This window comes from Triturus cristatus, chromosome 4_1, assembly GCF_964204655.1.
Source record: "Triturus cristatus chromosome 4_1, aTriCri1.1, whole genome shotgun sequence".
Taxonomy (NCBI): domain Eukaryota; kingdom Metazoa; phylum Chordata; class Amphibia; order Caudata; family Salamandridae; genus Triturus; species Triturus cristatus.
The window spans coordinates 408,015,867-408,040,832 of NC_140585.1; the positions used below are offsets into that span (position 1 = coordinate 408,015,867).

The window sequence follows — 24,966 nt, forward strand, 5'->3', positions numbered from 1 at the left end:
CGCACGCTTGCTCAGGCAAATGCGAGTGGCGCAAGGGAGCAGAATCCCACTTTGATATCTTGTGTTTCTTATGCTTAACTGAGGACTTTGAGTGCAACAAAGAACAACCTCTGGAACTGCTCAGTCTACTCCGAGAACAGGACCAAGAATAGAACCTTGGACACGGAGCATGAGTTGCAGTGGTCCCGGCGCAGATACTTCTCATGCTAGGCAACCTAACGTTTTGCCTCTAGTTCCCTGATCGTCTTCGGGTTCATTGTCGCTCAGTCACCGCAGGCCTTGAAATTCTAACACCAGGCACCACAGGCTCACCTGCTGGGGATTCGTCACAAAAATGTGTTTGCAACAGTCTCTACAGGGCTTGAAACTTGTAGTTTTCGGGAATAACATCCCTTCAACACTGGAGAAAATGTGTGGAAAATATTGAGGGGTCTGTGAGAGACGAGAGGGAGCACGGAAAGAAATGAACTGATGACCGCGCGTGGGAAAGAAATGAAATGAAATGATATGATGTCCGCGCATGGGAATGAGCCCGATGTAGGCCACACATGTCATTTCTGGAGCAGAACTGTGTCAGTGCAGAGCCAAATGGCTCAACTTTCCAGCACGCAGGAAAACTGCTGAAAAGTTTACACATCCAATGTGACACTTATAAATATTATAAGGGTGAGGAATCTACAGCTAGATAGGCTGTATGAGAAAGAGCGTTACCGAGGGCAAGTAACCAACCTAGCGTGTTACTTTGTTATTAACCATAAGCAGTTTGTGTTGGTGCCCAAAAAACAAACCCTAATTTGAATCCTTAGTAATCACATCTCAAAAGTGGAATCTCAAACCACCCTTGTAGCCACCAACAGATAGTGTAGCACTGCTTTCAGATAATTGTAAAGTTTTCTAGTACAAGTGATCATCAAAGAGGTATAATGTGGGTTAAATTAAATTGTAGCAGCCCACCTTTCCTTAGCCTGACAAGAAAACCAGTAGCCAGATTGCAAAATATTCAAGACAAAACAGCTAGAGTACTGTCCGTGGCTACAAATGGCATATTTCTCACCATACTTTGAAGAAGCCACAATTGGCTTCAAGCCAATTATCTTTTAAAACTTTTAATCTTTAAAAAAAGAAAATACTGCACATGAACATCTCTTCCACCAGAATTGACCCAGAAAGGCTCTCTTTTTCTACTATGTTTCCAGCTATTCAGAATGCACTAATGTGTGCAGTAACGTTTTATTTCAAATAATTATTAATTTTCAGTACACAACAGACAAAAAAGAGCAGAATTAGACTGAATTAAAGAGCAAGACAAATAGTCATTATTGCAGTAGCGTTATACATTGTGCAGTTGTGAGTGATTCTTTAAATCATTCGTCAATCGAGAAATGATTCTGAAGAAGAAGTAGAAAGCGGAGAAAATGGAGAGAAAAACAAACCCTTAATATTTCAAACGTGATGGTCTCAATCTCCGTGATATGGCATTTGTATGTTTCAGTTGAGGAGATCAAGCGATCTGTTATCAGTTTCAACATAAATGTATCACTCACAGTTCAGGAAATAGGGTACCTTGGTGTGCAAAAAAAGTATAGCATCAATATCTTGAATTTGTAGTAGAGATGACGTGCGGACCTGTTCACTGAGGTTTAGTGGAAGCAAGGCACTGATCTAGGGCTTTCCATATAGGTGTATGTGTTGATTTCCACGGGGAGTGTTGAAGAGAAATGTTGTCATCACCTCTTATGTGTGATATCCAGTTTAACCAAGCTGTAAATGAGGTTTTATGGTTGGATTTCCAGTTTGGAGTACCCATTTTAACGAAATATGTTATTAAAAGATCGAGCAGGAGGCTATTGGCCGCATTTATTGTTGAGGTCCAGGAAGCCCTTGATAAGGAATGAGAATTCTCTTTTAGGTTTGAAATTAAAAGGCTTGGCAATAAAGGATAATACCTTGTCCCAGAATGGTCTCACTGATTAGGTGAGCTAGGTCCCCAGTTTCTTCCCTACGGTTCCTGCAGGTGGGATTGTCTGAGATTATTAGGGTGTGTAGGTAGGAGGGGGTCCAGAAGGTTCTATTAATGAGCCAGTATGAGAAAGTACCTCTTTTGAAATGGTTAGCCCCCACTTTTTGCCTGGAAAATAATGTGGTTTCGATTATAGCGCACAGGGTACCCGCAAACCAGGTCCTCTGTGCTAGTGCTTCTTCCCTAAAAACTATTCCACACTTGGCCCTTCAGGCCCCCTGTAAGTCCCTAGTAAATGGTACCTGGATACCAAGGGCATTGTGACTGAAGAGGGTCTACTAGGGACCCTCAACTAGACCATGCAGGCTGCCACTGCAGCATGCTTAGCGTGGTGCAGACAAAATGACAAAGTCGACATGGCACACTGCCTGTGTACCCTGCCAACTAGCACTGCCTCACATATAGATAAGTCAGCCCTCTAGCAGGCCTTACCAGCCCTAAGGCTGGGTGCACTATATGACAGGTGTGGGTACATCTGCATGAGAAGATATGCCCCTACAATATTAGGGTCTATTACTTAATGTTGTAAGTGCCAGAGAAGCCACAGAGAGTGCATGGGGTGGAAACTCGACAGCTCGAGTTCCACAGCACCATGATGACTTCACTGGAGCCTCCTCTCTCTGGGACCAAAAACCAAGCACATCCTGGGCAGAGGTGTCACACCTCCTCCCCCAGGATTGGCACAGTGCTCCAGAGGGGAGCTACAAAGGCCTGCTGTCTTTGTCATTTGACCCCCAGCCTCTGCTCCTAGCAGCAAATGGCAGCCCCTGGTTTAGACCCGTACTTTGGGCAGGAAAAACTTAGATGAATAGGTGTGCCCACCTCTGCCAACTCCATCACTAAGGTGGGGAGGCGAGGTGAACTTCAACTTTCAATCCAACTCCATCATGAAGATGTGGAGGTGCCTCTAATGTCTCCTCCCACAATAGGGTGGCATAATTGAGGGTGTAGTCACCCCGGGTAAGGTGCACATTAGCCGTACCTGCTAATTTACTAAAACTTTAAATTTAGTATTTAGGTGGCTCCCCCAGATCTGGAAACTGGTTCGCTGCTGACCTAAGAAGAAGGACGAAGATGCTGTGCAGCGAAGCCTGAAGAAGACTATTGACTTGGCCTCAGCCTATCCCCAGCTTCAAGGACCCTGCGAAGAAGAGGATGTCTGTCCTGCAGCCAGCGACTTTCAGAAACCGAGAAAGATTGTCTGCCATTCGATAAAGATCGGAGACTCCCGAGGCAGCAGCTCTGTCTCCAAGAAACCTACACAAAGGACTCCTGTGTCCTCCAGATCCGCGAGTCTTGCCCTCTCTGCACCCAATGCCTCCGGTCCATGTCCAGGTCGTCTACTGATCCAGAACAGGTTCCCCAGCGATCATGACCTCCAGTTCAGCCTTGGCTGACTCCTTCTGGACTCCACAATGACGCCTGCAGCCTCAATCCAGAGGCTTTCCCTGACCGCAACTGCCTCTGGTAAGAAGACTCTGATGTCTAAAGGCACCCCTGCACATGAAGCCCCTGGGCCTTGAGCTGAACCAACAGTGCACCTACGGCCCCCTACATCTCTACTTACCTCTGCTGTCCGTTGGTCTCCCTCCTGCAACCTCCTTTGTCTGAAGCAAGTTCTCCATTGAGGAGCATTGAGCGCCCAACGCCGTATTTGCATTCTGCACCTGGCCACCCATGTGCCGCTGGTGGTGCAGTTTTGATACTCACCTGACCCTTGCCGAACTTTGGACCTGAAGACTGGAACTGCAAGTCGTGTACTTACCAGTGTAACCGCATTATTGTTTTGCTCCATAGGATAACATTGAACTGTTCAAAAATGGCACTGTCGACTTTTATAAGTATTTTTCCTGCAAAACGTACTTACTTATTACGAAGATCTTAGTCTTAAAATAAATTGCAAACAAAGCTTATTTTTTATAAAACTGTTGTGGATCTTGTTTTTGAGTCGTGTGTCCCTTATTGGTCAATGTTATTGTGAGAAGTTGGCCTGATGTATGATGTCACTAGTTCTAGTGTACACCTTATATCAGTCCAAATACCCTTATGGTGATTGGTTGTAAAGTCAACCTTATAGACCAGCTATCCTAGTGGTAGCATGGACAAGAGCAGTCTTAGGCTAAACTCTGAATGGCATGTGAAGCCAGCTGTGATACCATATATAATCCCTTGAATACCAAATGAAAGGACACCACAACAGATATATATATAAAATAAAGTGTATTTATTCTAGTCAAACCCTCAGCACTCTTTATGAGATTAGAGGTAAGTACAACACAGTCTTATTTAAGCATACATTAAGTCACACAGGTAAGTAATACAGTTAGGCCCTAGGGGCCACGCAAACCATATACTAAGTAAGTGGTATAAGAACCACTGTCACGGAAATAGAATAGGCCTAGGCCTAGGGAATCGCTGGGGCTACACTACACTAGCGTTAGTTAGGAAGTGGGAGGCCCCCGGGATTCGTGTGCAGAGTGGAAACACTCACGCGTAATGCGTAAAAGTCAATAGCAATAGTACAGTTTAGAAAACGGTAGATTTAGGACACTTCCGGAGTAGCTAGGAAGTTGAGACTTGAAAACTAGACACTAGGATAGTCACTATCCTGATGAGCACCGGAGTACCCAAGTTACCTAGCCCACAGGCTGCGGGTGCATAGGGGTGAAGATGCGTCGTTTTCGTCGTCGACTCCTATGGATGCCTGAAGAAAGATGCTGACAGGCAGTCAGTGAAGAGTGTCCGGTGGATCCCAAGGCTGGGATCAAGAAGAGAGGAAACCTGCAAGCAGAAGGGACAGAGTCAAGGTCACTTAGCCAGTGACCACGTGGAACCAGGAAGGAACCAGGCGATGTCGTGAAGATTGCAGGTGAAGGTGAAGCTTGTCGCTGCAGCCAGGAGGACCAGAAAGCGTCGAGGACGACCAGGACCAGGAGGCGGGCTGTCCCACGAAGGCTCTTGCTGTCGGCGGCGTCGAAGTTGGACTAGGACTCACCAAGCCTTGGCAAGCGGAACCCACGAAGAACGGAGGACTTGCTTCTGGTGCAGACCAGGAAGGTCTGGGGTGCTTCTTCTTTGCAGAGAAGCGGGAGCCAGTCTGGAGGAGCCAAACCAGCGCAGAAGATTTCAGGGTGCGTCGTCACAAAGGCCACTAGCCAGCGGGCAAGCAACCGGACAGACGCGACAAGCAGAAAAATGCAGAAGGGCCCCACGCAGGACTCGTGGAGTGTGGGGGGCTGATCTTCGGTGCAGATGGTGCTTGGGGTTGGGGCTTCTCAATCCCCGGTGCTCAACTTCGAGGGTACCTCAGAAGCTGTGCTTTAAGTTACTAGCCACTTTTCCCAGGTAGCCGGTCCCATGTCGCTCGTCGCCTCCACGGATCTCAGCTTTGCTGTGGATGTGGATCAGGGTCGGAGAAGTCTGGAAGTCAAGGCTCTGGTCGGGCTCTGCAGTCGGTTCCTCGTAGAACGTGGGCAAAGCAAAGGGTAGTCTCTTGATGGTGCCTGTTTGCACAGGGTAGCCACTCCTTGGCTACAAGGGAGATTCTTCAGTCTTCTTCTTTCGTCGAATGTCGAAGGTCCAGAGTTTCTGTTCAGTTTTGCAGGTTCAGGATAATCTAAAGTCTTGAGGCCCAACTCCCACTCTTATACTAATCTGGGGGGCTGGGATACCTGCTAGGTCACGCCTTATGGGTGGGACCTGGGAGGGGGTGGTTACACCCACTTCCCTTTGTCCAGTTTCGCGCCAGAGCTGGGGCTGGAGTGCCCCAGCGCCGGTTTGAACTGGACTATGCAAGGAACACCTTGTGTGCCCCAGGCATGTCTCATTCCTTTCAGCCCACCCTGCCCCAATACACTAAAGGCTGTCTGGGGAGGTGCTAGCACCTCCCCAAGCAGGAAACCTATTGTCCAGGCCTCCCTGGCTGGGATCACTCCCAGCTGCAGGAGGTCAGACTTGTGTCGTGGCAGCAGCATCCATTTTGTGATGCTGAGGCTTTGGTCAGAGGCCAACAGTTGAAGTATGATTTTAACATGTCTTTCCCTCTAGAAGGGGGGAATAATATTCTCATGTCCAGAAATGGCATGGGGGTATTATTCCACAGTGTTAGACACCTTACACGACATGTTTCGATAAAGCCAAACCATAGTTACCATAACCGTCTAAGATTATAAGGCACTTTAAGAGTATATGGTAGGCTATATCATAGAACAGCTATAAGGACAAGGTTCCGAAAGCTGCAGACAGGCTCAGCTCATGCTAGAGCACCATCTCACATGTTACCAAGCACTCTGCCTCCAGGATTGTCAAGGCCTGCCATAGGAGTGACTGATAGGTACACATGTGTCTATATGTAAGTTAGGTATAGGAATACTACACCTAAGCAAGGGGTGATTACACGACCTTGCCCCAGCTGAGTGATCAGCCAGTTGTGTCAAAATGGAAGGCCAGGCCAGGGGTGGCATAATACATGCTGCAGCCCCTGGTAGGCCTAGGGTACACCTATGCCCTGGGTACCTAGGGTACACTGTACAGGGGCCAATAAGGTGATCCTATCCAAATGGGTTATGCACCTAAAGTACATAGTATTAATTTAGAGAGAGAACAGCAGGGCTGTGGGTCTGATTAGCAGGCCCACAGCCACATCTAAGTCGAAAACCAGTAAAGCAAAAGCAAAAAGTGGGGGTGAACATAGAAAGCAGACCCTACTCTCCTACACAACCCCCCCCCCCCCCCCCAAACTTAGGGACATTAAACTAACCTTGACCAGTTGAGTCTTCATGTTCTAAGTGGAAATATCTGGAGAGTCCATCTGCATTGGCATGGTCAGTCCCAGGTCTATGTTCCACTGTGAAGTCCATCCCCTGTAGGGAAATGGACCACCTAAGAAGTTTGGGATTTTCAACCTTCATCTGATTTAGCCACAAGAGGGGCTTATGGTCTGTCTGAATCTTGAAGTGAGTGCCAAACAAGTATGGCCTCAGCTTCTTCAGGGCCCAAACCACAGCAAAGGCCTCCCTCTCAATAGCTGACCAACGTTTCTCTCTAGGGGTCAGCCTTCTACTTATAAAAGCAATGGGCTGGTCTTGACCATCTACATTCAGTTGTGAAAGAACAGCTCCCACACCTATCTCAGAAGCATCTGTCTGGACAATGAACTCTTTGGAGTAGTCTGGACTTTTCAGAATAGGTGCACTGCACACGGCCTGCTTCAGGTCATCAAATGCTTTTTGACAGCTTACTGTCCACTGAACTTTCTTTGGCATCTTCTTGGAGGTCAAGTCATTAAGTGGTGTCACTATGGACCCATAATTCTTAACAAACTTTCTGTAGTACCCAGTCAGGCGCAAGAAAGCTCTGACCTGAGTCTGGGTAGTTGGAGGAGCCCAGTCCTTTATGGTCTGGGTCTTGCTCTCCAGTGGTTGAACCTGACCCCCACCAACTAGGTGGCCCAGGTATACAACCTTGCTCTGCCCTATCTGGCACTTGGTGGCCTTGATAGTGAGGCCTGCCTTTTGCAGGGCCTCTAAAACATTCCTCAGGTGGACCAGGTGATCCTCCCAGGTGGAGCTAAAGACAGCAATATCATCAAGATAAGCTGCACAATAATCATCCAACCCAGTAAGGACTTGATTCACCAACCTTTGGAAAGTGGCAGGTGCATTCTTCAAACCAAAGGGCATTACCACAAATTGATAATGTCCTCCTGGGGTCGAGAAAGCAGTTTTGGCCTTTGCACTCTCAGCTAGTCTGATTTGCCAGTAGCCTGCTGTTGGGTCAAATGTGCTCAAAAACTTAGCAGCTGCCAGTCTGTCAATGAGCTCATCTGCCCTAGGTATTGGGTGGGCATCTGTCCTAGTGACAGCATTGAGACCTCTGTAATCCACGCAAAACCTCATCTCTCTCTTACCATCTTGGGTGTGAGGTTTTGGCACAAGAACTACAGGACTAGCCCAAGGGCTCTCTGAAGGTTCAATGACTCCCAGCTCCAACATCTTTTGTACCTCAACTTTTATGCAGTCCCTGACATGGTCAGGTTGCCTGTAGATTTTACTCTTCACAGGCAGACTGTCACCAGTGTCCACCTCATGGGTGCACCAGTTTGTCTGACTTGGGGTCAGAGAGAACATATGTCGGTAGGATTGCAGAACCTGTCTGCAGTCCTGTTGCTGATGGACAGTGAGGCTGTCAGAAAAGACCACACCATCAACTGAGCCATCATCAGGGTTCTGAGTCAACAGGTCTGGGAGAGGGTCACTCTCTTCCTCCTGCCCCTCATCTGTAGCCATGAGTAGCCCCATGTCTGCCCTGTCAACATATGCCTTCAATCTGTTGACATGAAGCACCCTGTGGGGGCTTCTGGGAGTCCCAAGGTCCACCAAGTAGGTGACTTCTCCCTTTTTCTCAACAATAGTGTGGGGTCCAGACCATTTGTCTTGGAGTGCTGCTGGGGCCACTGGCTCCAACACCCACACTTTCTGTCCTGGCTGGTAAACAGTCAGTACAGCCTTTTGGTCATGCCAAGCCTTTTGGAGTTCTTGGCTTGCCTCAAGGTTTTTAGAAGCCTTCTTCATATACTCTGCCATCCTGGAGCGGAGACCAAGTACATAATCCACTATGTCTAGTTTGGGTTGTCTGAGAGGTCTCTCCCATCCTTCCTTCACCAAACACAGGGGTCCTCTTACAGGATGCCCAAACAAAAGCTCAAAAGGGCTGTAGCCAACCCCCTTTTGTGGGACCTCTCTGTAAGCAAACAGAAGGCAGGGTAAAAGGATGTCCCATCTTCGCCTAAGCTTGTCTGGTAATCCTTTTATCATTCCCTTTAGGGTCTTGTTGAATCTCTCAACAAGCCCATTGCACTGTGGGTGATAGGGTGTGGTGAACTTATAGTTAACACCACACTCCTTCCACATTGCAGTCAAGTATCCTGACATGAAGTTGGTACCTCTGTCAGAAATGACCTCCTTTGGAAAGCCCACTCTGGAGAATACTCCAAGCAGGGCCCTTGCCACAACAGGAGCTGTTGTGGTCCTCAGGGGAATTGCTTCTGGGTACCTGGTGGCATGGTCCACTATCACCAGTATGAATCTGTACCCAGATGCTGTTTGTGGGTCCATTGGTCCTACAATATCTATGCCCACTCTTTCAAAGGGGACCCCCACCACAGGTAGTGGTATGAGGGGGGCCTTTGTGGTGCCACCTGATTTGCCACTGGCTTGGCAGGTGACACAGGAGCGACAAAACTCCTTAGTATCTTCTGACATATGGGGCCAGTGAAAGTGAGGGACAAGCCTGTCCCAAGTCTTGTTCTGGCCTAAATGTCCTGCAAGGGGAATATCATGGGCCAAGGTAAGAAGGAAGCCTCTGAACTTCAGTGGTATGACCAACCTCCTGGATGCACCAGGCTTGGGGTCTCTAGCCTCTGAATACAGTAGCCCTTCATCCCAATACACTCTATGGGTACCTTGAGCATTCCCTGCAGCCTCAGCAGCAGCCAGCTGTCTGAGGGGTTCAAGAGAGGGGCAGTCTAATTGAGCCTGCCTCAGATCTGCCCTTGAAGGTCCCCCTGTCCCAAGAAACTCAACCTGATCAGGTTCAAGTTCTTCTAGGACAGTTCCTTCAGGGCTTTCAGAATCATCCTCTTGGGAGGGCTGATCCACCACCTGAGGCAGGGGGGAAGGCACAGCCTTAACCCTACTGCTCTTTCTCTTGGGTTGTGACTGGTCCATAGTTTCAGGATCCAGCACTTGTTCAGTGGTGCACTTTTTGGCCTGTGACCTGGTCACAGCAAGGACATGTGCATCTATCCCCAGCATTTCTGCATGGGTCCTATACTCCACTTCAGACCAAACTGAAGTTTCAAGATCATTGCCCAGTAAACACTCTACAGGAAGGTCTGAACTAACAACAACTTTCTTGAGGCCAGTTACCCCTCCCCAGGAGAAGTTAACAATAGCCACACTATGGGAGGTAGTGGCATTGCTAGCGTTGGTCACTAGGTAATTCTCACCTAGTATGATCTGTCCAGGGTCCACAAAAGCAGGTGTCACCATTGTGACACTAGCTCCAGTGTCCCTGTAGGCCTGAGCCATTCTTTGGTTGATAAAAGGTGTCTGTCTGTACTTGCCCAGGTTACTGGGGCCTACAGTAGAGGACAAAGCTAAGTCCCCATCACAGATCAGAACAGCCTGAGTAGGTACTCTGACTAGGCCAGAATCCTCCTCAGTTCCCAGGGTTAACCCTACTACACCCTTTTGCTGGGAACCACCACTTACAGCTGAACTAGGGGGTACAGTTGCCTTAGGGGCAATGGTGGTTGGGGGCTTATCCTTTTTGGTGCATTCACTAAACCAATGTGAGTTGGACTTACAATAGTTGCCCCATGGTTTCTTTTGGCCATCTTTCTTTTTATCCTTTTTGGGACCACCCTCCCCCTGAGCCTTTTGGGGGCCTGGTGAAGACTTCTGGTCTTTTTGTTTCTGCTCATTACCCTTCTGGTCTGCCTTTTTCTGATCACCGCCCTGGTTCTGGTTTTTCTGCTTAACTCTAGTCCTGACCCATCTATCTGCCTTCTTTCCCAATTCTTGGGGAGAAGTCAGATCAGAATCAATCAGGTGTTGATGCAATAGCTGGTTTTGACAGTTGTTAAGTATTTGCTCTCTCATGATCAAATTATACAATCCTGTATAGTCCTTAACCTTACTTCCCATTAGCCAGCCTTCCAGAGCCTTAGTGGCACAATCTACAAAGTCAGTCCAGTCCTGAGTCTGTGTCTTCTGGGTATCCCTGAACAACAACCTGTATTGTTCAGTGGTTAGGCCAAACCCATCAATCAGAGCACTCTTCAGGACAGTGTAATTATCTGCATCCTCATCACTAACTGTGAGGAGCTTGTCTCTGCCTTTCTCAGAGAAGGAGAGCCACAAGATAGCTGCCCACTGACTTTGGGGTACCTGCTGTACTTTGCAAGCTCTCTCCAAAGCAGTTATCCATTTGTGGATGTCATCCCCACACTTGTAGGGAGGGACAATCTTGCTCAGGTTTCTATTATCATAGTGCCTGTCTCTATCCTTAGGGATATTGCTGCCACCAGTGGGTTCTGACCCACTCAACTTTTGTTCTCTAGCCAGAGCAAGCTTCTCTTTGGCAAGGGCAAGTTCTTCCCTCTGAATCCTCAGATTAGCTTCCCTCATTCTGGCTTCATGCTCCTTTCTCTCAGGGGAAGTCATTCCCCTGTGAGAGGAAGCATTAGAGATGTTAGAGACATGGGAGTGGATGGATTCCCTTGAAGGGGATCTGTCCCTCCTGCTTCTCTGTGTAAGCCTACTTGGGGGTCTGTAAGGGGGGACCCCATTCAAACTCCCATGTAAGCTTAGGGTAGCCTGGCTAAGTCTTCCTACTTGGCCCTGGCTGTCTACCTCTTCATCTGAAGTCTCCTCTGACTCCTCTGTGGTGGGTAGACCCTCCTCTGTACCTAGGGTACCTGCCTGAGATGCCCTAATAATGTCATACTCCTCTAGGAGTTGTCTTAACTGAAGGAGGGTAGGGTTTGCACCCTGTTTTATTCCTCTGGAGGTACACAAGTGTCTCATCTCCTGGAATGTTAAGGTATCATATCTAGAGGGGGTCTTTTGCAGACCTGATCCTCCTGAGGGAGCATCTACTTGATCTCCTCTCAGAGACATGATCTAGTGAGGGTGTTGTGTGTGCACCTACCTACACTAGTTGTATCTACTAAACCTCTCTAGTAGTTGTAGTCAGGGTGTGTTACTCCCTTCAACCTACAACTACAAAGTCCAGTAGGACTTAAGTATTATAATCTATGTCATATGTACCTAGACAATATCTGTGTGATCTTTCAATTTAGTATCTCAAGATTACAATGGTATTACAACAGCAAGCTCAGATCCCAACCGCTGCTCACCAATGTGAGAAGTTGGCCTGATGTATGATGTCACTAGTTCTAGTGTACACCTTATATCAGTCCAAATACCCTTATGGTGATTGGTTGTAAAGTCAACCTTATAGACCAGCTATCCTAGTGGTAGCATGGACAAGAGCAGTCTTAGGCTAAACTCTGAATGGCATGTGAAGCCAGCTGTGATACCATATATAATCCCTTGAATACCAAATGAAAGGACACCACAACAGATATATATATAAAATAAAGTGTATTTATTCTAGTCAAACCCTCAGCACTCTTTATGAGATTAGAGGTAAGTACAACACAGTCTTATTTAAGCATACATTAAGTCACACAGGTAAGTAATACAGTTAGGCCCTAGGGGCCACGCAAACCATATACTAAGTAAGTGGTATAAGAACCACTGTCACGGAAATAGAATAGGCCTAGGCCTAGGGAATCGCTGGGGCTACACTACACTAGCGTTAGTTAGGAAGTGGGAGGCCCCCGGGATTCGTGTGCAGAGTGGAAACACTCACGCGTAATGCGTAAAAGTCAATAGCAATAGTACAGTTTAGAAAACGGTAGATTTAGGACACTTCCGGAGTAGCTAGGAAGTTGAGACTTGAAAACTAGACACTAGGATAGTCACTATCCTGATGAGCACCGGAGTACCCAAGTTACCTAGCCCACAGGCTGCGGGTGCATAGGGGTGAAGATGCGTCGTTTTCGTCGTCGACTCCTATGGATGCCTGAAGAAAGATGCTGACAGGCAGTCAGTGAAGAGTGTCCGGTGGATCCCAAGGCTGGGATCAACAAGAGAGGAAACCTGCAAGCAGAAGGGACAGAGTCAAGGTCACTTAGCCAGTGACCACGTGGAACCAGGAAGGAACCAGGCGATGTCGTGAAGATTGCAGGTGAAGGTGAAGCTTGTCGCTGCAGCCAGGAGGACCAGGAAGCGTCGAGGACGACCAGGACCAGGAGGCGGGCTGTCCCACGAAGGCTCTTGCTGTCGGCGGCGTCGAAGTTGGACTAGGACTCACCAAGCCTTGGCAAGCGGAACCCACGAAGAACGGAGGACTTGCTTCTGGTGCAGACCAGGAAGGTCTGGGGTGCTTCTTCTTTGCAGAGAAGCGGGAGCCAGTCTGGAGGAGCCAAACCAGCGCAGAAGATTTCAGGGTGCGTCGTCACAAAGGCCACTAGCCAGCGGGCAAGCAACCGGACAGACGCGGCAAGCAGAAAAATGCAGAAGGGCCCCACGCAGGACTCGTGGAGTGTGGGGGGCTGATCTTCGGTGCAGATGGTTCTTGGGGTTGGGGCTTCTCAATCCCCGGTGCACAACTTCGAGGGTACCTCAGAAGCTGCGCTTTAAGTTACTAGCCACTTTTCCCAGGTAGCCGGTCCCACGTCCCTCGTCGCCTCCACGGATCTCAGCTTTGCTGTGGATGTGGATCAGGGTCGGAGAAGTCTGGAAGTCAAGGCTCTGGTCGGGCTCTGCAGTCGGTTCCTCGTAGAACGTGGGCAAAGCAAAGGGTAGTCTCTTGATGGTGCCTGTTTGCACAGGGTAGCCACTCCTTGGCTACAAGGGAGATTCTTCAGTCTTCTTCTTTCGTCGAATGTCGAAGGTCCAGAGTTTCTGTTCAGTTTTGCAGGTTCAGGATAATCTAAAGTCTTGAGGCCGAACTCCCACTCTTATACTAATCTGGGGGGCTGGGATACCTGCTAGGTCACGCCTTATGGGTGGGACCTGGGAGGGGGTGGTTACACCCACTTCCCTTTGTCCAGTTTCGCGCCAGAGCTGGGGCTGGAGTGCCCCAGCGCCGGTTTGAACTGGACTATGCAAGGAACACCTTGTGTGCCCCAGGCATGTCTCATTCCTTTCAGCCCACCCTGCCCCAATACACTAAAGGCTGTCTGTGGAGGTGCTAGCACCTCCCCAAGCAGGAAACCTATTGTCCAGGCCTCCCTGGCTGGGATCACTCCCAGCTGCAGGAGGTCAGACTTGTGTCGTGGCAGCAGCATCCATTTTGTGATGCTGAGGCTTTGGTCAGAGGCCAACAGTTGAAGTATGGTTTTAACATGTCTTTCCCTCTAGAAGGGGGGAATAATATTCTCATGTCCAGAAATGGCATGGGGGTATTATTCCACAGTGTTAGACACCTTACACGACATGTTTCGATAAAGCCAAACCATAGTTACCATAACCGTCTAAGATTATAAGGCACTTTAAGAGTATATGGTAGGCTATATCATAGAACAGCTATAAGGACAAGGTTCCGAAAGCTGCAGACAGGCTCAGCTCATGCTAGAGCACCATCTCACATGTTACCAAGCACTCTGCCTCCAGGATTGTCAAGGCCTGCCATAGGAGTGACTGATAGGTACACATGTGTCTATATGTAAGTTAGGTATAGGAATACTACACCTAAGCAAGGGGTGATTACACGACCTTGCCCCAGCTGAGTGATCAGCCAGTTGTGTCAAAATGGAAGGCCAGGCCAGGGGTGGCATAATACATGCTGCAGCCCCTGGTAGGCCTAGGGTACACCTATGCCCTGGGTACCTAGGGTACACTGTACAGGGGCCAATAAGGTGATCCTATCCAAATGGGTTATGCACCTAAAGTACATAGTATTAATTTAGAGAGAGAACAGCAGGGCTGTGGGTCTGATTAGCAGGCCCACAGCCACATCTAAGTCGAAAACCAGTAAAGCAAAAGCAAAAAGTGGGGGTGAACATAGAAAGCAGACCCTACTCTCCTACAGTTATGCAATAAATATCTTGCACTCCTCTGTGTTAGCCCGAGGGCTGTTCGCCCACACAACCACTTATAGAGCACTTTGGGTTTGCATTGAGCCCTGTACACTCCTGCAGAATGGTTGGACTCTGTGCATGGTATAACCATCTAGTGGTATACCATACACAGAGCCAGCTTCCTACAGCCAGTATTTAGCTCGGGAGAGTACAGGTGGTATTTTGTCGGCAGTTACAGATTTTCAGTTGGTGTTCCACTGTAATTGGGACATCGTGGTAGAGGACTGAGAGTCCCCATTGGCCATTATCTTCAGGTTTGCTTTCGAGTTCTTAGGTTGTAGTAGGTGGTAAAATATGGAAACTTTGTTGCCCATCTTGTTGAGAGTGTATATGTAAGTTGGGAGGGATGGTTAATTACTGTGCTTTTGGATTTGGTGATTGTGGTGTTCATTTTTAGAAGATGGTAGAATTTCTTATCTTCTAACTAATATAATATTTGAAGATTCGAGAAGGTTACCGGAGAGGTTGGTGAGCCTAGTTTTTTAGGGAAATGTATACCTTTCTTGATCCATGTTTTCCACAAAAGTTAGCCCTTCGTATTTATCGGGGTTATGCCATAGAGAGGTTTCATATGGGAAGGGAGTGTTTTATCAATAGATGGTAGTGCATTCCTAGTGTTTTTGAGTGTATATTTGGATATAGTGAGGTGATTACAGTTGGAAGTCCATAGTGTTATGGGGTTCAGGTTGTTCAAGATGGCTTTCTACTTCCAGCAAGGTTGGTATGTAGGTGTTGGATGTGGATAGCCAATATGTGCCCTGTTTAGCTAGAAACAAGCCTGGTAGTTTCTAAGATCGACAAGGTTGACTCGCCCAAGTGTGTAGGGAAGGCAGAGCTTCTTCAGAGAAATTATTGCTCTTTTACCCTGGCAGATTTGTGATAAATGTATCTAAACTGCAATGGAAGTCTTCTGAAATCATTAGGGGCAGCATGTTGATCAGATAATTAACTATGGGAGTGACCCTCATTTTTATCTTTTCTATGTGTCCCCACCATGTTATGTATTTGGGAGTCCAGCTTTCTAATAGTTCTGTTTTTTTAAGGGTGATTTAGCAGGTTTGCTATGTTAGGCCTCCTGCACAGTACCTTTAACATCATTTATGTAAAGTTACATGTCACCCATAGTCTGCTTCATAATTTTACAAAAGTAATAAACAATTTACTATATTCCGGTATAAGTGTTTGGCTGGCTGTTGTAAGAAATGGTATGGGATTTTCAGGAGAAAATCTTATGCTACTGAGGTTAAGGTTGTTTTCTTCTCCCCATATCTCTGATTTTGGTTAGCTCAATTCAATACTTTACTAAAAGAAATGTTTAGCACCATCTCTATTTCACCCAGAGTGGTGTTGATAAATAAGCTAATCACATTCAGACCTGTTCATGATACATTTCTGTACTACTCATAAATGAAACTTTTGAGACTGATCAGTGGTTTAATGTTCATGGGAAGTTTTCATGAATGCTTTGCATACCTGCATTATCTCCTGTAAATGTTTCTTCGACCCACTCTCACAGCCTTAATTTGTTTTTAAGTGTGGAGAAACCACAATTTGAGCCCATATAGAAATAGTCTTTGCAACTTTTTGATTTGCATTTACTTGAGTACAGTCAATCATTTAGATCCAAGTACATTTTATGATCCACTGTTCTAGTTTCCTTGAGGACAAAGAGGTCACTTATCACTAACTACAGTTCTTGCAGTATTGTTATCTTTTATAGATTCACATAATTGAATTATTTCCAGCTGTCCAACTGGAATTCCTCTTGCTGAATGTGCGCTGACTGACTTCTCACAATGATCGTTAGGCTTTATAATAACCAAAGGTGTGGAGGGAGGGGAGGAGCTGGGTAGGGGTACAGATTGTGATTGCCAAAAGCTACAAACCGTTTGCTAGATTTTCAAAAACCTTTTGTCTTGTCCAAGTAGAAAATAAGTTTGGGAAGCTATCTCTTTATATGATATATCAAAATGAGATTTATCGTGCAAAGAGTGCAGGTGTTTCCTTATGAGTGGACCGGGCTAGCAATCCCAAGGTGCTCTTCTAGGGGTTAGTGTGTTTGAGCGGCCTTAGGCTTATCAGAGAGGAGTGCAAGACATCTACAATTACACACAATAGTCAATAAATGACACACACAACTCAGTAAGGAGATGCACACCAATTTATACAAAATTACAGGTATCTTTATATATGTTTAGGCCCCAAAATCAATTAGTTCAGGTAAACACGTTTTTCAAGAGAAATACTTTTGAGTTCAAAAAGTCGAAAGTACAATTTTTAGAAGCTGCAATGTTGGCCTATGGAGGAAAAGCAGTTGTGGTATTCAAGTGCAGTACAGTGACTTACGGGACCAATTTCCAGGAGTTAAGGTGAGTGGTGGGTAAGGTCCCACAGACCACCACCAACTTCACTAGGGTATGCTGGGTGCAGGGGTGGAAAACAATGTTGTGGAGATCAATGGAGGTCAGAATATGTAATTGATGCCATTAATTTAAGAATGGCAGAATACCTGTAGCCATAGCCATTTTGAAACTGTTTCATCAGAAACATGTTTAGCCTTCTTAGGTCTAAGACTGTTTACTAGCTATCTAATTTCCTCCTTTCAGAAAAGTATCTGGAATAAAACCCACTGCCCCTCTGTTTCTGAAAACCCTTTTATATTTCAGAATGTGCTATGTTGCTGCCTTTTTCTGCATACAAAACATTCCTCCTGTAAAGGTATAGATGGAAGGTTGATACATGTCTGGATTTAGCCTTATTGAACAATGTTGGATGTCCACCTGACTAAGGGTTTGCCCTGTCACACTGCCAGATTATTGGTAGTGTTCTAAACCAGCAGCTCACCTGAATTAGCCCTGCAGTTTTCTGGGCAATGGGCTGTGTTGGATGGTGAATTGGTGGTGTAAGAAAGTGGAATATTGCATGGTATGGCTGGGTAGCTTTACCATTAAATATTATCACAATACCCCAAAGATGGTCCTTGGATTCACACTAATAAATCTACAGCTCAGTCCAGGTTTTACTAGAGGAACATGTGTTAAGCATTTCAGAGTACCAACATGGACGATAAGTAATTGACATGACTCAAAAATAAGTGAACACCAATTCCTTAAAAACAGAGTGTATTTCTATCTTAATTTAGACACCAAAACAAAAAGAATTGCATACATATGACCGGACTTCTAGATTTTTGAAGCAATATTAAGTAAGTGCAGTAAAAAACATAGACAAATTAACATTGCAGTCAATGGCAAAATCCATTAGTGACAATCGGTTAGTTGCAGGACGAGTTACTTGGAACACTTATAGGGGTAAGGTCAAGTGGGCCCCATGACCATGCCACAACAGTCGGATCAGTTTTACCTAGCCTGTGGAGTCCAGGTGGAGTGGGGATCTTGCTGTCCTTGGTGCTGAACACGAGCTGCGGGTGGTGCTGTTTTTACTTCTATTGTGCTGCAAGAAACAAAATGCAAAAACAAACAGGTGGACAGCTGCTGACCTCAGATGAAGATTGCACTATGTTCCCTGTAGATTCAGTGACTAGTGTGGGGGTCGGTTTCCGGACTTGTGACCAACAAGTCTTGGCAACGGTAAGCCCAACGAAAGGCTTTGGGAGCTTCACTGGGTCTAGGGGAGTAATGTAGCGGCCTGAAACTTCGAGGCAGGTGAGACTACACCTCCCACGATGCACTACACCACCTGCATTTGGGCAATACCTCAGAGGGCTCGAAGGCCAGCGATTCTTTGGAACCGGTGAGTGTTTTTACCTGCAGTTTGAAAGGAACGAGTGCAACTAGCCCTGGGAAGACTGAGGGTGCTTCTGGCTTCTACAAGGGTCCCCCTGTTTGAGAGTGTTGAGTTTTAGCCATGGGCAAGTGTCGTTCACTCAGTTCCAAGTCAGTTGCCTGAGGGAGAAAGTATCCCTCTTTTCCTTTGTGATAGTGAGCAAAGTCCTGTTGTCAGCAACACAGGTCTCCTCTTGGTCCTTCCTAGAAGTAAGTTGTTCGGTTCTGAGGTTCTGGTGTCAGTGGGGTCTCTTAAATCCTAGATTTAAGGGAATTAGGTCAGACTGATAGTTTAAATGTGTTGTTTGCACAACTGGTTGAATGGCTGCGAAGGTCTGGTACAAACTCCACTGGATCTTCTATACATATCTGGTCTATTGCGAGGTGCACTTTTTTTTTTAACTTATAGAAACATTTAATTTTCATTTGGGTCTGGCAAGGATGACAGTGGAGTGAATTCATGATCTAGTTTTGAGTGTGTTTTTGTTCTGTTATACCGGGCTTTCCCCAAAGAGTAGTTGTGTTGCCTAACATATGCCTGAGTGATATGCTTACACGCCTGCATATTTCTGGTTTCTAATACCTCCTCACATTGCTGACCAGCTTGCACTCAAACTGTTGGGCTTGGCCTGTCAAACACACAGGTCTATTAGCTTGTCAGCACTGTCAGGGTATGAGGCAAAAAGTATGTGACCACCCAAACCCCCTTAACAGTAAACACTGCTTAAGACAGCCTCATAGAACTAAATCAGTATTACAATGGCAAGCTTCTTAAATACAGATTGAATATTCCTTTTTGCGCATCAGTCAACATCATAAATATTGCACTATCAAAAGCAGCAAAAAATAGAATGTTTATAGTTGTGGAAAATTGAGTTGTAAGTTTGTACAGTGTTCCTGTGGAAGCAAGAAGCTATAAAAAGCTGCAGAAAACCACGGCAGTGAGACTCGGACTACTAAGTAATACTGCATTCTTACCTCTTTATATAGATCAACAGAAACATACCCCTAAGCTCACCTTGCCATGTGTTCTCCTTCCTTCGTTTATTCATCTTCTGTTGCAATCCACAAGAGGGGATTGGGAGTAGTGTGAATTTGAGATGTTACTAGTATGTGAGGTGTGATATAAGTACATGTGATAAAGAGGGGCAGCATTTAAGATAGAAAGTCTGTAAATTGTGAAGAAACGTACTCTAGGAAAACCTTACTTTCCAGCTAAACATTCTGTTCAGGATTAACAAATCTGGGGCCTATGTGATGACTTAATGATCTTTGTACCTAAAGTGTTTTGAGTGGGATGCAAATCTTGAATAAACAACTTAAAACCTGTTTATTTTTAAATTTACACTTTCATTTTTCTCATCTTTTATAGCTGGCTGCAATAAAACTTGGCAGATATGGTGAAGACCTACTATTCTATCTCTATTACATGAATGGTGGAGATGTTTTACAACTTTTAGCAGCAGTAGAGCTGTATGTAGACAATGCTTCATTTTTTATCTTGTGTTTGTTGTATAATTTGAGATTGTCTTTATAAATGTGTAATTTGCTTAAACAAGTTTGTGATCATTTATTATAGCAACGGCAGTACTTTATGGGCATACTTGTGTGAGCTATTCAATCTGAGTTTGTGTTGTGGATAGCCACTGTTTTATGTGTTCTCAAGCTTTGTTTGTGAATACTATGAAAAGTAATTGCGTAAAATATTTTGGAAGATATATACAATTTAGAAAATGCTTGTAAAACTTACCAATTGAGTTAGATTGAATCCCCTTAAGTAATGCATCTCTTTTCAACAGTTTATCTTTCCTTTATTACAATGACTTTTTGCTACTGTATCTCCAGCCTTTCTGATAAAAGTTGTGAGATTATTCAATGAGAGGAGTGGCTATAAATGTGTTACTGGTAGCATACATCAGTTTAGACAGTAAGGTCATGGAAATGAGACAGAAAGAGTCAATTGCAGTACTTAAAGCAGTTAGTTGCAGATGAGGCCCACCGGCTCTATTTTGGGAACCTTGCACTTATTTTACCTCACCAGATTTTGACCAAGAGCAAGTGAGAAAAAACGCACAAGGATAAAAGAGGTAGGGCGAGAAAGATGGGAAAACCTTGACAAAGGGAGAAAGCAAGGATGAAGTAGAAGGAGTGAGATAAAGAGGAAGTTACTTTGGGCCCTGGTTGTTTTACAAATTGAGCACTTCGCTTTTCCCAAGTTGAGCATTTTTATGTAGTAAACCTCATAAATGTAAAATATTATCTAAAATGTCTTCATAGCCACGGCAGTTTCTCCTACATTGCTAAGTACGAAATGGTCATTGGGCACTTAGCAACACAAAATGTGCAACACATGATATTATGCACTTTGAGCACTTTATTTACACAATAACGTATGTAAGTAACTGAGTATTATTTACCAGAATTCATTTCAGTTAATATTTCATGTAGGAACAATAAGATTTTGATTAAATAGACTTTTGTGAATATGACAGGCTCCCACCCATGTATTTTGTTTACCTCAAGTTTGTATCGCTTTTTTCTGAATTTTGTTTTCTTAATCGAAAAATCTTTATTGAAAAAAACATCATCAAAAACTATGGGAAAGTCATCCCAGTACACTTTCCTGCAAAAAGATGACGGTTTGGATTGTGGCCATAATTAATGATTACCTTGGGTGAGTGCATGATTGAACATATTTACGTAGCTCACAACTATGAGGATCACTGTCTCTTAATTGATATTTTAGTTTAATGTCCTTTACACTTCCCTACCTTCGTCTCCCTTCAACATTAGCATTAATTGACCAAAAATCATATTCAGGCTTTCTTGAAAAAAATTCCAAAACTCACTGGTGGAATTGGAGTAATTCAATGTTTGCAAACATTTAGACCTCCAGATTTATGTACAGGAATATGGGTATTCATTTATGTGATGTGCAGAGATACCAATCTTATAACCTGGTCTATTTAGTAGCCTTTCTATGGCATTGTTTGCAGTTTGTGGCAAATATTTTCAATATAAAACCATACATAGAATAAAACAATCCTGCTGCTAAATATTTAAATGGTGGGGGTGAGAAGTCTGGCAGCGATGTGTCTCATGCTAACTGTACTGTTCTGGCTCCTTAATATACCTCCATAAAAATATTTGTTGTCCATAGGTTTTCATTTTAGATTTGTTTTTTTGTATCATTAGAGACGTAATTCAGCTTGGGTAGTGTTAGAACTGGGGATCTTTAGTTGGCAGAGGTATGTACCTTTGTCCAAGTAGGGACTGTTGCACCTAGTTAGGGTAAGGGGGATACACACTTTAGTTAGCCCCTGCTCACCCCCTTGGTACCTTGGCATGAGCAGACAGGCTAATCCCAAAGGCAATGTATACATTATCTGTCGTCAAAACAGACAGTAATATAGTGAAGACACAACAAATGGACACCATACCAGTTTAAAAAGAATAGAATATCTTTATCTAAACCAAACAAGACCAAAACAACAAAAAATCCAATATACATGCAGTAAAATAGCACTTCAAAACAGTTCATTCCAAAATAGAGCTTGTAGAAAACAAATAGCTCCACCTGAGACTATTACGACATCATGACAGCAATAAATCCAAAGTATGGAACCGACCGCCCGGTGCGCGGCAACGATCGCAGATTCACACAGCTCCCCAAACAAGCAGTACTTTGGAAAACGAAGTTTGACGATGCCCGGCGTCGTGGAGGTGAGGCGTCAAGGCCGGCTCCCTGGCTGCCACGGGGGAGACAAGGGGTCGTGTCCGCACGAGGCGACATGTCTAATCCAGGTCTGGAGAAGTTTGTTACATCGGTAATGAGGTGTAGGTTCCTGTGAGGTGTCTGTTCTGGTGAGGCAGTGCAAAGTCGACGAGTTTGTGTAGTCGCCCTCAGCGGTTATCGGAGCCGTGATAACCGGATGCAGGCACTGGCAGTGACGGAAACAGTGCGAGTGCTGGCATCGGGAAGGCTAACTGCAGGCTTCGAAGGGCGTCGTAGCTGCAGTGCAGGCCGGGTGTTGCGTCATGCACTAAACGAGCGATGCCCCTGGCCTCAGTCAGGTCACGACGTCAAGGCAGTATCGCTGAAGGAATCGGAGATTGTTTTTCTTGCTTCTATTAGGTTTCTTCCAGCTTCAACAGCAGGAACAGCCTCCAGAGGCCCACAACTGGAACAACCGGTCCTAGGAAGCTTGTTTCCGGTCCAGGGAAGGCATGGCTTGGCAGTTCGGGCTGGACTGTTTCCATGAGGCACAGGGTCAAACTGATTTGCATATGGCCATGTCTGAACTGGGGTGGCAGAGTGGGCTAAAGAACGGTGATGGATCAAACCCAGATCTGTTGACTGGGTTTGTGTGTTTGATTGGTTCTGATGCTCCGTCCATCACCACCCCCTTTTGTACCACAACTGGAATAGGCATCTCCTGGCAGTTCAGAACTCCCAACAATGGAGTTCAAAGGAGCTGGAGATGAAGTCATTGTGTCCCTGAGACTTCAGAATAGGAGGCTAGCACACACAAGCCTTGGAGATTCTTCATCAAGCAGGTTTCTTAGCAAAGTTCAAGTTTTTGTCCTTTCCTTGGCATAAGCAGCAACTGCAGGCCTACCCCACACAGCAAAGGGGCAGTACTCCTCCTCACAGCTCTCCGTCTCTTTTCCTTGGCAAAGGTTCCTCTTGAGTCCATAAGTGATCTAACCTTCTGGGGTTTAAGGTCCACTACTTATACCCCATTTTGTCTTCGCTCTTCTTTGTGCAAGGGTCTCTAAGCCCAGTCCAAACCAGTTCTGTTCTCACTGGTGCAGTATGACCACAGGGGGTGGAGACTGCATTGTGCAAGGGAGACAGGCCCTAGTCAGGTGCAAGTAAAACTCCTCCCATTACTCTAAATGCAGCCAAGGTCTATTCAGCTCCGCTCGGAGTCATCCAGGAAGGGCCAAGAACACATCAACCCCTCCCTCCCCCCCCACCCCAAGCATATCCCCAGCAACTGTCACTCCAAAACCAGACAGTCAATCCACAAACAGGCAGAGGCACACAGAATGGTTAAACAAGAAAATGCCTACTTTCTAAAAGTGGCGTTTTCAAACACACAATTTAATCTTTACTAAAATATATCTTATTAAATTCTGAGTTCAGAGAGCCTAAACTTGATTTCTCTTTTTTTTTCCAATGGGAAGTTATACTTGTAAGATGTTACAAAGTATCTCCCATGTTAGCCTATGGGGCGGATAGCCTCTCAATAGTGAAAAACAAAATTGACAGTATTTCGCTATTACATGTCACACAGACCAGTACTTGTCCTAACTTTCCCATACACTGCCCATGGGGGTACCTTGGGCCTACCCGAGGGGTGCCTTACATGTAAGGGAAGGTTAGGGCTTGGCAAGTGGGTGTACTTGCCAGGTCGGCATGGCAGTTTAAAACTGCGTGCAGACAGTGCAGTTGCAGGTCTGTGATATTTTTTTAGGGCTACTCATGTGGGTGGCACAATTAGTGCTGCAGGCCCACTAGTAGCATTTGATTTACAGGCTCTGGCACACTTAGTGCACTTTACTAGGGACGCAGCATAAAATCAAAATAGCCAATTAGGGATGATCAGTTGTAATAACAATTTGTACAGGGAGCAATTGCACTTTGACACTGATCATCAGTGGCAAAGTGCCCACAGCCAGCAAAAACGAAATCCAGTACAGCATCAAAAATACAAGTGGTAGAGTCCAAAAAGTCAGGGGGAACCACGCCAAAGATGCCAAGTCTAACAGGTGAACATTGCTAATCTGGGCTGAATTTTTCTGGGCGACATTTTTAAAAATGGCAGATGTGTTGTAGTGGTGATGTAATATTTCAGGAACCATGAGACCTATATACTTCATTTTTGTGTCAAAACATAGGTTTTTGGGATCAAGTAGTCTTCTAGAGACAGAAAATAACTCCTCAGAGCAACCCTTCCGCTATTTTCCAAAATGTTGGCTCTATAATGATGTCTTTTAGCCATCATATTGGTAATTTATTTTATTATTGTTTTTGTTTCAGGTTTTCCATTGATCAAATTAGTAAAATATGAGCAAAGCATTTGGTAGCAGAGGATCTTTACCTTCTGATAGTGTTGCGAACTACAAAATCTGAGGACTCCTTCAACAAAGAAAAATGTGTCATATGCTAAACTAACCTGAAAGAAAAGTTAACATAAACTGTAGCTGGACAGAAGAGAGTTTGAGATGCTGAAGAAATATGGCAAGACGACGTTCACAAAAGATTGAAACTGACGGGTGAAGAGGTTCAATTATTTATCATTGTGACAACAAGTGCTACACGTCGTATACAATGGAAAAAAGCTGTGAAAGAAATTGTCAAAAAATAGCAGAAACCAGTGAATCACAGCAAGGATATGAGTCTTCTGAGAAAGCGATGACAACCAAACCCATTGCCAGTT

General features: G+C 45.4%; 1 protein-coding gene across 7 annotated transcripts in view; it reads left to right on the plus strand.

The window, feature by feature from the left end:
• The window catches only part of CNOT2 (CCR4-NOT transcription complex subunit 2), a 449,944-nt gene that overhangs the window by 411,705 nt on the left and 13,273 nt on the right, over nucleotides 1-24,966 (plus strand). For all 7 annotated transcript variants that reach the window (XM_085652518.1, XM_085652519.1, XM_085652515.1 and 4 more), the window contains exon 14: nucleotides 19,893-19,993. In XM_085652518.1, the coding sequence (XP_085508644.1) occupies nucleotides 19,893-19,993 (101 nt within the window). The remainder of the gene's footprint in view (nucleotides 1-19,892; nucleotides 19,994-24,966) is intronic.